The following is a 15,357-nucleotide window of genomic DNA, read 5'->3' as shown; positions in this document are numbered from 1 at the left end:
TTCTCCAAATTGTTATAGATTGTTTATAAAATTATATTAAACATCGATTTTCGCTTGTATACGTCTTGAGAATTCAGCTGTCAGCGAAAATTCGATGTTTAGTATATATTCTTAAAACAATCTGTAAGAATTTAGAGGGGGGGGGGAGTACGTACCTATTCAGTTCATTGATAAGCTTGCTGTGGTTTTTATTACAATTACACACACACACACACACACACACACACACACACACATACATACATACATACATACATACATACAAAAAAAAAAAATGTAAAGCTGATCTTTCTGTTCGTGGAGTTTTGAAAAAACAATGTGAAAACGTGATTGATGAACTACTAGTTTAACATTAAAAATAATACACAAAGAAATAAAATAAAATAAAAACAATACACTTGGCAAGGACGATTTATTTCCTGTGACACACTGCAAGTTGTTTCATGAAAATAAACTAGTCTTTAAGAACACGTTTCAATGTTTTCTCAAATAATATACAGAAAGGTTGCTTTAAATTTTCGCTTTTGTCAAGTCCAACAAAGAGAAGAACAGGAATTTCACTGGCACCAATTCTTGGATCCTTCGTGCTCAACTCTTAACACCTACACTATGATTGGCTCTCCAAAGGAATTCATGAGTTTCATGCCATTCACTCGTTAATACAACCTGCAAAAAGAACAATAATAAACAATTACTACGGATATGAAAATACTTGTGATGAGATTGTAGATTTATACTTTCACATGTAACTCTAGAGGTTTTCTAAGTAATATGCTAGTGCAAGAAAGACGTTAGTACCTCATCACATCATATCATCTTTACTTACCAAACAAGAGATCAGCATTTATTCGGATAATAGTTGAATATACCCATTCTTCGCATGAGAGCTGTATTTGGAGGTGAACGCCTGTGGGAGTATCACCATTCATTTCAGCGACCGCGAAAAGTATGAATTTGACACTAATATAGGTCAAATTATTTGGGCTATTTTTAGATGGCTTCGTACTCCCCCTCCCCTGCTGACCCCTGGCCCGCATACAATGAAAGCTGAATTTGCAAGTCATCGCTAATGCAAGTGTCACCATTGATCTCAGCGACCGCGAAAACTATGGATTTGACACTAATATCGGTCATTTTGGATTGCTTTTACATGTCTCGGTATCCCCTCCTTTCGGTCCGCAGCCAAATAGGGTGAATTTGGAAGTTAATGCGATCGGAGTTTAATCATTGATCTCACCGACCGCGAAAACTATGTATTCGACACTCATATCGGTCATTTTCTACTACATGTCCCGGTAAACGCCCCCTGGTTCGAATTTTGAAAAAACCGTTTCGTCTGGGACCTGGACAAAAGTATTTGTAACCAAAATCTGTTAACTCTCAGTCAATCTGTCTGGTTCCCAGGCCGGTCCCGGTAAACACTGACAACTCCTTGTCATACAGTTCATGGAAACATTCGAAATTCGAGTACGATCAATTGTCATACTAGTGACAGACCGTGAAACTACACGAGTAATTAAATGGAACGAGTCGTGTGGTCTTAGTGACATTATCTTTAGTGTCCGCAATCGATACCGAGTTGTTTTGTGTACTCGATATGTATACTTCGTAGAACAAGTTAGAATTTAGCATTCTGGTTGGAAAATCGCTGAAATCTTGGGTTCAAATTTTAGGGTCGTCCATCTGTAGTAAAAACTATCGTTTCGCGGACCCACGGATTATAAATCAATGTTATTGGCGAAAAATACAATTGCCCATCAATTACCAGTCATCCTACTAAATTTCTCAAATTCCCTCTAAACACAGTATTAAATATTGCACAACATTATTAAATTAATAATGTATTGAATAATACTTCAAAATTCTCGTACATTTCACACGACATTCGATCAAACAAAAATACGTGGATGGTATTTTTCTCGGGAACTAGATTACTGAAATATATTCTGTAGTTGGTAACCATGCTAGCAAGGGATGTTTTGATGCCTTGTTTTATTTGTGGCCACGACCCGCTTACTGCTCTGTCGATCTATAAAATAAACAAATTAGAAACAAAGAACCTTAATTTGGCTGAAAACACGAAAATTTACCAACTCAATTGAAAAGGGTATTTTTCTAGACCGGGAGGGAATTCTGTAGTTCAACGTAGAACTGAGATCTCTGTATCACTGAAAGTGACAACACTGAATTTAAGGGGCCTGTAATTCCCAAACCGGTTCACAAATCACCTTGAGCTTTCCACTTGCTTCACACACTAATAGTACAGGTCAGAATATAAAGTATCACTGCAATCTCTAAGAGTCGATCTGAAACGAAATGGCTCTGTAGTAGTACGTGAAGTTTAAGCTGTCCGCTCGAAATGTGAGAATTTCATAACTCCTCCAATATATTCTTAAGATTTTCAAAAAGCTACACAAAATTCGACAATGAGGGGGGAGAGGGGTTGGCATTATATGTAAAATCCACACAACAAATATGTAATACTAGCAAAATGCTCCATTTTTGCTCGGGAAGAATAAAGTTTATGTATCTGAAAAATACATTCTTCTGGTTTCATAAGTTCGATTTTACTGAGTTACATGAATGCTTACGCTTTAACTTCTTCTTCCTTTAGTAAGATACATCAAAAATGAACTGTCCCTCCTCTACCCTCCTCCCAGATAGGATTTCTCAAAATAGCGTCTTATGAGGGCTATTCAGAAAGTACCAGAAGTTTTGGTTTATCGCGGCAGTGGGCGGGGCTAGAGTCACCATCTTGATATCGGAACGTTGCCACACTCAGTACGCATCCAGCTGTGGTACCGTGAGGACTCTGATGCTCTTACTGTGCTTTCTGTGACATGCTACAATGCGATCTGCAGCAGAGAATTCCACCTCTTGCGAGGTGAGTTCTGTCATTAGAGTTTTGTTGACACACACACACACACACACACACACACACACACACACACACACACACACACACACACACACACACACACACACACACACACACAAAACTATTGAAATCCATCGCCAACTGTGTGAAGTGTACGGACTTGGAATAATGAGTGAGATATTGGTGTATTGATTTTAAAAATGGTCGTTCTAATGTTCACGATGAGGACCTCCAGTTCACGGGAAGTGTTTGATCACCCCCTTTCCCCCATACAGTCCGGATTCGGCGCCGGGCGCCTATCACCTCTTCCCAACGATGAAGACATGGCTCGCTACACAACGTTTTGATACTGACGCATAACTGCATACCGGTGTAAGCCAGTGATTAAAATCACACACGGCAATTTCTACCGCGACGATATTGAAAAGTGCCTTAATTTGCATGGCGATTATGTTGAAAAATAGCTTAAGAGTGTATCTTTCAAATGTATATAATACAATTTGGTTTATTCATTCTATTACTTTTTTATTTCAAAATGTCTGTTCTTTCTGGACAACCTTTATATATATATACAGTTGAAGGTAGAAGATTATTTTTACAGTAAAATTTCAAAGTTTAACCGTGGTACATACTGATTCAAGCTATAGGACATATATTACAAAAATATTAATACACTTAATCTGGAAAATCTGACAAATTACACAAGCAGATATGATAGTGACGAAGACCATGGAGTGGATCGAAATAATTCACGAATAATAGGACATTTATCGCGGTACAAAGATAGGCTTACTGACATTTATTCTATCGTAGTTTCAGAGATCTGGAAAACATTTTTTTAAAAGAAATTTAGAAATCTCCATTTAGAGGTCGCATCTCGTAAAATTCTGCCTTATCTGAATCTTAGGGTGCAAGACCATTTATACAAAATTTCTGTCTTTGTTATTATTATTTTTATAAATCTGATGAGTGAGTGAGTCAGTGGATTTAATCCTCATATATATATAGAGAGAGCAGTGTGTAAGTAATGGAAGTATGTGAGAATCCAGTTATGGAACACAGAGGAAGGAAAATTGAAGATATCAACCAAGGAATTCTCAGTAAGAAAACCTGAGTGCACAGTATGCGAAAAGTGAAGCCAGTGTGTTAATTCAGGATACGCAATCACAGAAATGCGTGAGAGACAGGGTAGGCAAAAACCATGCTTTTTATTGAAAGAATCAAAAAGCCCGTTTTTGAGGGGGTTTAAACCAGTTTTTCTTTTTTGTTTAAATAATTTGCTCTATGTATTTATATCACATATGGAGAGAACCAAACCGCTTCTCAGCTTACATATATGTCAAATTGTCCTCCATCATCTAAACTCGAACCGGTACTAATTGGCCACGTCTGCCGACTCACTCAGGAAGGACTCCTGATTAAAAAACTTTGTATCAGGATTGGCAAAAACCATGGTTTTTATTTAAAAAAACAAAAAAAAAAAAACGGTTTTTTTGGTTTAAATAATTTCCTCTATGTATTTATATTAGATATGGACAGAAATAAGTTTATTTTGCCTTGCTGTTATTATGCAACAATAGGGTTATGCTGGAAGGGGTCTTACAAGCTTAAAGCGGGATCCAAACAGCTTCCCGGCTTACATCCGAGAGAAATTGCCCTCCATTTGGACTCGAAACCGGGACTAATTGGCCACAAATACATTGAGTCTGCCGACTCACTCACGAAGGACTCCTAATAAACATACGTTCTACTGATCTTTACATACTAGTTAATATAATTGTCAAGAGTCATTTCAGGACAAAAAGATAAATAGTTGCACAAGCGAAACCATTATACAGAACTACATATAAATCGGGAAACTCGCTCGTTAGCCATTGGGAAAATCCTGTTATTACTTTAAATGCAAAGCAAATCTTGTTATTCCTTTGCATGTAAAATCTAAGGTCAACGTATCATAATCAGTACACTAAAACTGAGGTATTAAATTACAAATTTAGTATGTAGATATCATTCAATAAAATTAAAACGAAGTCCAATCCAAGCTAATGTTGGGAGCTACGTAGGCAGTCGATAAATTTTGCCAATGTCTACCAATACATTTAGGCAACCTTTGCTTCTTTATAAAACAACAAGCATTCAGGCAAGCAAAAATATACAATTTGGCTTCGTTTCGTATGTTTAGGCTTAACATCTTTATGTAATACCGAGGTTATAAAGAAGACTGTCGCTTTAAAGTGACGTCCAAACCGCTACTTGGTTTACACATGAAAGAAGGGTTGTGGTTCGACCGAGAATTGAACATGGGACACGTTGATTAAAAGGTGAAAGGAGATAAAACTAATGCAGATGGTTTGATATGTGGTAACGTCACCATGAAGTTCATACGATTTAAAGCATTTTTCGTTCTTGTTTTTCTTTTTGGTTTAAACCATTTTTTTTTTTAAACAGCTGGTTTAAACCACCTTGATTTAAATCAGCCAACCCTGCTTTGTATTAATCTTCATAATATAATTGCCAAGTCATTTCAGAAGGACAAAAAGTTAAACAGTTGCAAAAGTGAAACCATTATACAGAATTATACGTATGGACAATTTCAAAGTACTGCAAAGTACAGAACTAAATTAGTCCAAGTTAGTTCACTACGACATATATTAGTTCAACTGAAAGAAATACGACGACTTAATTTGCATATCAGTGAGAAAAGTGAATAAAGATACGAATTATTTAAATCTACTTTGGCTCTGACCCATTTATACATAGATACCATAAATAGATTCTGACTGCAATAAATGCCTCTCGTGGGGTATGTATACCCCCCCCCCAAAAAAGTACGTCATTTCGATGTATTTTATGAGTAGTAAACATTATTAAAATGAAACAATATTTAGAATTCTTCTTTGACTGCAATTGTATAACAATAATAACAATCTATAAAAAAAATCACAAAGGAAATATTTATAAACTTATATATATATATAGATATATATAAAAGGTGCATTTGTAGTATAATTTCTTTGAGTAATGAATGGGGAATTTAGGTCTGAATATAATAGGAATAATATACGGGAGTGAAACGTGATACCCCACAAATGTTACACTTTTACGAACATTTTTCGTTTTTTGGTTTAAATTTTTTTTTTTTTTGAAAAAAAAAAAAAAAAAAGCTGGTTTAAACCAGCCAAACCTGGTGAGAGATAAGTACGTAGAATGCTAATAGTCTATATTATGTAGATGGTGGAAACGTGCGTAATGGCTAAATTACCAGACCTCGTGCTCAAATATCAAAACAAATTAAAGGAAACAGAGCTGCCAAAAATTGGAAGTGTCATAAATTTACAAAATAGTAAGGGACTTAAACACTCATGTACAAAGTAAGCTAGAGAACTGTGTGCATGTATACTGTAATGTGTAAACCGTAAAATTAACTAACACTCACTTATAATGTGTCCCTAAATGGGTTGTTATATTTTTAGAGTGACTTCGGCAACAAACCCTGTTGCCTTCCAACAGACAGAAATTAATGAAGAGCTTAGGTTTCACAAATATTTTTACATTTTATACAACTTAATCCTTCTATCAAAGGGAACACTAAAATTAATATAATCACTACATATACTAACTCACAACTTTGCAGATCATGTGTAAAGAGACTGCCTTATATTGTTAAAAGGACAAAGTTGCATAAACTGTAAAAAACATTTGTGAAGCCGAAGTTTTCAAATACTATTTTACTGTCAAAGGCAGTACGATTGCTACAGAAATCATACCAAGAACATTACAATCCGATTATGATTCCCAGGACACAGTGAGTGTTAGATAATCCTAACAAAATGGGCCAGATTGTGTCTGTGTTGAAGTCTGAATAACTCGTACTTAATGTAGAATACCTTTCTCCTATGGTGAAAGAAATATAAAGCGATATTATAATAACCACCTAGCACAGATTAATATGTTTTTCGTAATTCGTCTATGTTCACGCGCTTATTCAACAGATTCTGTCTGCCTTGAACCAAAATAGAAAGAAATATTACTTGCAGTGATCCCCTACCAAACGCTGGTAAGTGGTTTTCGGTCCTATAATTTTGCATGTACACAGTTTAGGACACATGTCTGCAAGGGTATTAAAAATCTGCATACAACAGTCAGGTGGCGTCCTTGTAAAGATACACAAAAGTTTCTTTTAGGGATTTTGCATTGAACTTTACCAAAAAAAACTGTATTTATAGCTCCTCTAAAGTCAATATGCACCATGGAAAGCAATCCAATCTAAAAAATACAATTCTTAAGGTGTTATGAGTATTTAATTAAAAAAAAGGAAAGGTATCTGAATGATACAGGTGGACCACTATTGTAAACCTGTAATCAAAATTCTACGAAACCTCGACTTAATCCTTTCCACGAAATTGAGATACTTTTGGCGAATTTTCGTTTCATAGAATATGTAAGTAGGATTGGATGATTTGAACATTCAGTAATATTCTAGTACTAGGTTAATGCAACGTAAATCAACAACAGAAACAAAAATCAAAAGCTAAGTTCCGAAGAAAGCTTCTTGTAAAGAAGTTATACTCCGTCTCGGTAAACCTTTTGAAAATGTAAAATTACTTGAATACAGTGAATATAGCTTCTGTACTTAAACAATCCCTGTCTTTACACTTACGAATGTAATGTTAGGTTAATAAAAGTCCAAAATTAATCTTCTGCACGATGTTTCTTATGAGACATTGAAAAACCGTCTTGGAAATTTCGCTCAAATGAAAGTAATAATGTAGTTGAGTTGATTTTGAGTTTAACGTCCCGTTCAGCAGCGAGGCTATATGAGACGTGGACCTACTGATTAACGTGGAATCCGAACCACATGAGCTCCCGCCGGGAAGAAAGTAATAATGTAGTATTAATACAAAGAAATGAAGAACCAATTAAACAGTGGATAGCTGCAAGAATGTGAAAGTTTGTGCTATGGTAGAGCAATTAACATCTGTAGTATTTTGTTACAATGCAACTCTAAAAGGAAACAAATCTATGGATCATAGACCTACTATAAAGACATGAATTCTTGATAAACTTTAAAATATTTTACGCTTTCCTGATAGTCACAAACAGCAACAATCGACGACGCGTACTGAACATGTCGCAAATGAATAACAACATATTAAATTAAAAAAAAAAAAAAAACTAAGCCAATGTTTTTTTTCTTTTTTTTTGGGGGGTGGGATGCTTTTCGAGTTGTTGTTTTTTTTATAAGTTCTTAAGTTCCTTTGGGGCAAAAAATTTTAAAAATTTTGTTTATAATTGAAGATTACACCACTGTTCTAATTTACAACAATTATCTGTTCACCAGTTGATAATGATTTCTTCTACATTTTCAATTTTTAAGCAGTTACGGTTTCCCCTATCTTCTTTCTATGTATCTGTATCTGTCCGTCCGAGACAAACACACACACACAAACAAAAAAAAAGAGAGAGAGACAGCATTAAGAACCTGTACCAACTTCTCTTTTAATCCTCTATTCAAACGGGAAGTAGCAGAAACGATAATAGATACCGAGAAGATGTGTTTCGCAAATCAATTAAGCGTCCAAAGAAAATATTTCATCTCCACTTCTGAAACCGGAAGTGGTAAAAATCTACAAATTCAATATTAACCGGTGCACGTAATACAAACCAAACTCCTTTAACCAGTGTACACATGACACTACTACTACTACTTCTACTCTAGTATATGAGACCTGTGCCTCTGTGTGTTCAAAGTTTGTTTGCTTTCGGAAGTTCAGCACCCAGGCTACATGAGACCTGCACCTATAGTTTTAGGTGAAATCCGAACCAACACTGAGCTCCTTCGTGGCTAAGTACACGCCTGTGGCGTGAGAGACACGGGTTCGATTCCTGGTGGTAGCTCATGTCCTTCGGATTTCACGTTAATCAGTAGGTTCACGTCTCATATATCCTCGCTGCTGAACGAGACGTGAAACTTAAATCAAGTAAATTCAACCAAACCAATATATTGTGTTTAACTTTCATACCAACACAGACTTACACCTGGGACCACGTGCAACAAAGGCGCATTAGCTACTAGATCAGCGATCAAGTTTTCATTTGATAATACAGTAAAAAAGTCTGTCTATGTTGAGTATTACCATCGGTTTCATTGAAAAGTGGCCAACTTACACAAAGTAGATGCATTTTGAACTCATAAGTTTTATAGATCACATCATGCTTATCTCAGATGGCATTTAGTATATCCCCCAAATCCAGTGACGGCTCCAGAGCCGGTACTGTGACATGCAGGTCACTCGTAGTAAACGACCTTGCTTATGCATATACCCACCGTCTCTGGCGCGCCTGCTCCCTACGGATGCACCCTCTCGCTACTGCTTCGGTCCTACCTTCACTCGGCTAGGCAGCAGTCGTGCTTTCTAGTGGCCACCTAGCACAAGTTGGTACATGCTTCATATACTGTACTTTTTATGCCATACACCAGATCTGTACTTATAGCCATGACTATATCGCAGTTACAAATAACGAAACGTAATCACTACAGGAGAAACAAATAATACCCTGCAACTGCATCTCTAATTCAGCAACTATTTGTTACTTTATCAAGTTTGTATCGCATAAGTAATAGATACCAGAACTCCTTCATAGCTATGAAGTTAGTGAATGCAACTTGGGCGCGGAAGACCCAGATTTGATATCCAGTAAGAGCTCGAAGGCCTCTCGCACCTATTGGCTCTTAGTATGAATTGGCAAGGTTCTAGAACACATGTCCCCCATGTCATTTAGCTGCCATAAAGACAAAAACAACGTGCCCTGCGGGACTCTAACCCGCCTTCACTAGCTAACGCTCGCTCCGCAGTACTATGTGAATTAAACATTAAACTTTGGCACACAAAGGAACCAAACTAGATATCAACTTCTATGGAAAGACCTGTGTTCTAGAACCTTCCCGTAAGAATTCACAGGCAGATTCCGTTAGAGCAGTCGGTCTATGAGTCGACATTTTATTATTATCCGAGGTGCAGTTCTTGGTTTTCTTTCCTACACTTTGACACATGAATCTGATCGTAATTTATTGTTATTCCCCAGGTCTACTCATGTACCAAGAATGTTCAAATTGCGCAGACGTTTTGCAGGATAGTGTCGAATTTGAACTTTACACCGCCTCACTACTTTCTCAGGGTATCTTGTAGTTTCTCTCCCAATACACATATAAGATCTCCACTGTCACTTCCTTTACAAAATGTAGCTGAACGATCGAAGGGGCTTAGAAGGCCCGCATGGCTGGTTGTTTTCTACCTTTAGACAAAAACAAGATACACGGTCCTGAAGGCATGAAACGAGTTGGAGGAGATCCATTTCCACACCATATTTGAAATGAACACTTATTCATAGCACATTATTTGAATGTTGCCCCTTATAACACCCCCTCCTTTGTATCCATCACCCGCGCCTCCCAAATAAATAAACGTAAATTTCGAATTTCGATCCTGTATATCGCATATTCCTCGTTCCACACCGCGTTACAATAAATAATTACAAAGAAACATCCCTAGGCCCAGATTTGTGCCAAGGAGGGTCTAAATCAATAATTCGTATGCTCGAGACCCTTATGTTCTCGAAATTTTCCCATTTCAAATATAAACGTACACCATTCTGAAATTTGTTCATTCATAATCTCAAACTAAGATAACAAGTCATTCACTCTGTACATTCTGAATTTGGCATTACTCGAGCAGACGATTCTACCAAATTTTGACACACTTAGGTTAGATTGGAGTTTTGTATTTCTCTTAGCACAGCATACGCTAAATAAGGAGCTCCATTACTACTTAAGGTCAATGTTCCGTTAAGGGGGTCCAGTGTCTTTGACACCACTTCTTTCTATTGATTTCCGTTTCATTACATAATATAATGGGTTATAGTTAAGGAGCCGTACTTCCCATTTAGGAAAGGACGAGAAACGCCATACTTTCAGGAATTATTCATTGACTATCTAGGATGTTAAAAAGTAGGTAATAGACTGAGTTCTTGCCCTTGTACTTAGGGTGTTTAGGTAGTGCAACAGTAAGATGTATCCTCGTGCACGGGAGATGAGAAGTAGCTGTTCTTAACTATTACCATATAATGTTATAATAGGTTATATTATGGTAGGTTAGGTTACGTTAGGTTAGCTTAAGGGGGTCCAGTGTAGTTTTGGACCCCCTTAACGGAACATGGACCCTACTTAAAAACTAACTTTGGGAGGGTTCATTATAAATATAGTGTGGATATATGGCATAAAACACGAACCAACTTGTGCTAGGCGGCCACCGAAAGCACGAATGCTCTGCCTAACCGAGTCAGAGCAGGTGCGTCAGCGATGGAGAGTATAAGTATAATGAAGATAGTGGAAGAACACACGAACAATGTTTAGTAGAACGGGTCCAGCAACTTTTTGTAAAAAATTTGTCCCAATCTCGGTAGTTTCTGTTCACATTAGGTTAGTCCAGTTTAGTGTATGTTAGCCTAGATTATGGTAGTGAAGTGGTCCAGCATATTTCGAAAAAAAAGTAGAATTTCTATTAATATTACGATAATTTAATTTGGTTAGGATATGTTACGTCTAAGTATTTGCATTTTTCATTTCTCCTGTAAATTTTGTATTTTTTACGTACTTCTGGGCCCCTTCTGCTGAACGTTTACCACAAGATAATAAATAAATAACCGAAACTGTATGAAACAACTTGGTTGTACCAACAACATATTAAATTCAAAAACCCAGGTACCTTTTTTCAGGTGCGTCCAACCCGACTTGGGCAAACTTAACCATCCCTTACTAGTATCATATACTTTACTACTATATAATGATTGTACCTTAGTAACATCCGAAGTCACAGCTCAATTGCTAGCTAGCTCTGACACGGACAAAATCAATCCTTCCTATCTTCTGGCGGCTTTTTCCTGTCTTCAGTATTTCTGGAATCGAAAAATGTTGTAGAATCAGCTGGCGTAATGGTATTCTGAACCGCAAACGATACCAAATCCCTCTTCATAGCGTAGGCATCCTCTCCGTCAGCGTAGTACTTCGGCTCAATTTCGGATATCGTGAATTTCAAGGCATTTGTATACAAATTTAAAGCAGCTCTATTGCTCTTCCTCACATGCAGTGAAACATACTTCGCATTAAAACACTCAACCATTGCTCTAGACGCTTGGTCCATCAACTTTTGAGCTAATCCCAGCCGCCTATGCGATCGCTTTACTGCCAAAGACGTAATATGGCCATGAGGATCATCGTCACTGTCTTCTTCCATCTTCGCTAAAACATATCCGACAATTTTACCTTTCTCATCTTCTGCTACGTAACTTAATTGAGGCCAAGACAAACCGTGGTAGAAATAATATTTCATTTGATAATTTTCTGGAAGACACAGAAGATTGCAATGTTGCATATTCATCAAATCTTCCGGCTTCGCACATCTTATATTCATTTTGCAAACTACAACTTTTAATTTTCAACTTGCGAACAATGAAATGAAGTAAGACTACGTAAAAAGTATAAATCTGGGTTTTTCGTGAACGATCTTGTTCACTTAAAACATTGATCACGCAAACAAAAACGAAATATACATAACACTAAAGTTGTTTTCCACCGCCTTGCCTTTTTCTACCTCTTCGCCGTCTCCGCAAATTCTTCTTTTTCTTTTCACCATTGAAACAGAATATAAAAGGGTCAATATTGCCAGCTATGCAAACAATCTATCGCTATATGCATTAAAATACATGTTAGGAACTTCCACCTTCACTCCATAGCATTTGAAACAACCTTAAAATTTGTTTTAATTTAGGGTACAGGAGTAGGACTTGAATTGCGTTTTACATTCTTTGGATTGCGTTGTGGTAACTTCGCGAAAAGTGATACGGAATGAGAGCCTCTATTACATTACTTCTTATTTCTTACACAAAAGTATAAAAAGAATATTAATTACTGATGCACCTATGAACAGCCCAGCATTAAAAAAGAAAGAACTTATAGATACAATTGAATAGTACACAAAACAAGTAACGTCAAAGCAACTCATTTATAAAAAACGTAGATCTATATTGTAGTAATAAGGTGGACCAGCAGACATGGGACCAGATTCCGTACCTCTCTTCGAAAATTGTGGAAACAGCAACACAACCCAAAAAAGCAAAAAACATTATATGCCGAATATAGCAACATTTTGCGTTGCGTTGATACCAACCGTTACGGAAGGTGCCTGATAGTGTGAGTGTGCCTACGATATAACTAAAGCGTTTTTTACAGTCCTTTGCACCTTTCAAAAACAAACCGCGTAACTTGATGTTGTATCACTGCGCGCAGACTATTTGCTGATTGGTGAAGAGGAAATTGTTTCGTCTGTTTCCCGCAATATTTCTGCTGCAGCACGTGCATGAATTTCTGCTACTGCGGTGTGCATTACTCGTCTCACTCTCACACCATTGCCGTAATATAAGGCAAAATACCCAATACTATATAATACCCCCTCCTTTAAGAGCAACTGAACATTGTTATTTTTCTCCAAACTGTAATTATAGATGAAATTACAATGAGTTATGTCAAATTATGAACTGAACGATAAAGAGATGGTGCTGGTATGTAACAGCAAGCATATTTATCATTATGGGAGATAATTTCTTTTTCATCAATTACCTAAATCATTACGCATATCCGTGAAAACAGATGGTACTTTCCCCCCTTAAGTTCAATTTCTTGATGTGCTTTCTTACATTGTATAGCATGCAAATATACAAATACTAACTTCAGTACTACAAAGTAAGTAAATAAATATTCTATGAGAACATGAAAATTAGCTATTATAGGTCTTAATTTTCTTCAAGTGAATTGAACAACGTTGATATCGTTTGATAAAGTATTTGCTTTTCTTCTGCACTTACGGGTTTGCCTTGTTTATGTTTAACAGAGCAACTCGGAGCAGCAGGTAACCTGCTGGTTTCCTTGGGCGACATCTTTAAATTGTGGCGCGCACTTCGTGTGTTTTGTCATTTGTTGTAACAGTTTTCTCTTACAAATTCGATTTTGGTTCAAGATTTCGATCGTATATAGATACATACTTTGAGTCGAAACCTAAATGTTCTTACTGTGCCTTAACAAATACATTAATTACCATAATATATTGCATTTGTTGTGTACTATTTGCTCATGGAAGAATAAACTGTTATGAGTCTCATTTTCAATGTTGCTAACTCATAGTTATTTTTCAGTTTTTCACAAAGAATGGTTCAAAGAGTTGTGTCATTTCATGAAAATGGGCTAAGAAAATGAAAAAGAGAAATCAAGTGAACTGGCTGTTCTTATTGAAAATAATAAGTTCCTTATAGTATTTCAGATCTTTGTTTGACCTTTCATTAGAGATGAGGAAATAGTCATTAAAAGAGAGAGAGAGAGAGAGAGAGTGATGGGGATAGAGAGAAGTTAAAGAGGATAAAACCTGTTTTAGTGATTCATTACGAAGTAATATGAGGCTAATTTTTTCAGTTATAATTTGTATATCGCGCTTTTAAAATGCGATGAGAATAAATGACCATTTAAAAGATGCAAAAACCGAATATTCGGTGCCAGAAATGAAATAATGTACACAGGAATCTTCAACATTTAAGAATTTTTATAATATTGGATAGGAATGTTCATAACTTTTGAGTCTTATTTTTTTCTGGCTGCAATGAAATTAAGAGGAGATACTATGTGCATGTTAAGTAATGTGTCTTTATTCCTATGTAGAATCTAAAAAAAAATCTTGGAATTTGTTGAATAAGATGTCGATAGAGTCTTCATACTCTGATGACTGATATTAGTTTATGGCGTAACTTTTCTGTTAGATATCAAATGAAAGGATAAGTCACGAGGATTCAAAATATATTTTATAGATATTTTATTACATATAACAAAGGAAATAAAATAATAAATTCTCTATTCAATAAATAAGTAAATTCAGTAGTTTTCAAGTTCTTGCAGAATGAACAATTGCTTGTTCCAAACACTCGCACGCCTATAATTGAAACGTACAAGGAGCTCAATTTTGAAATGAATTTTTTTTTAGTTTTACGCCCCACGATTATGCAGGTTACGCTAAAGGAGGCGGTGATGATGAAAATATGAATGAAATGTTGGAATGAAGGAAGTGGGAGGAAACTGAAGGACCCAGAGGAAACCCACGCACAGGGTGTTTGTCTATCACAAGGTTCATTTGGAGCGAACTCGGATCGAACCAGGAACCCCATGTGCCAGAGGTGAACGCTCTGGCACTTTCTACTCTTCTTCCTCCTGATGCGTGTCTGCTTTTACATAGTAGTTCAAAGATTCAGGAGAGCACTGCGTACGCCACTGCAAACGAGAAAACATGGTTCCTGATTCTCTTATCACAAGCCCATGCCATTTTATTTTTAACCTCATTGTTTTTCCCCTTCAGTTTGTTCATTCATTTCTTAGCACAAAT

At 36.5% G+C, this 15,357-nt stretch overlaps 1 protein-coding gene across 1 annotated transcript; it reads right to left on the bottom strand.

Annotated features, from left to right (window-relative positions):
• Positions 1-393: 393 nt before the first annotated feature.
• On the bottom strand, positions 394-12,579 carry vnc (GNAT family N-acetyltransferase vnc). Its single transcript, XM_081740611.1, has 2 exons — positions 11,732-12,579; positions 394-666 (listed from the first exon to the last, which is right to left on the bottom strand). The coding sequence occupies exon 1, from the start codon at positions 12,346-12,348 to the stop codon at positions 11,788-11,790; it is 561 nt and encodes a 186-aa protein (XP_081596737.1). The 5' UTR covers positions 12,349-12,579; the 3' UTR covers positions 394-666; positions 11,732-11,787.
• Positions 12,580-15,357: the final 2,778 nt, after the last annotated feature.

This window comes from Thermobia domestica, chromosome 15 (genome assembly GCF_964235325.1).
Source record: "Thermobia domestica chromosome 15, izTheDome1.hap1.1, whole genome shotgun sequence".
Classification (NCBI taxonomy): Eukaryota; Metazoa; Arthropoda; class Insecta; order Zygentoma; family Lepismatidae; genus Thermobia; species Thermobia domestica.
This window is presented reverse-complemented; position numbering and strand designations above follow the sequence as displayed.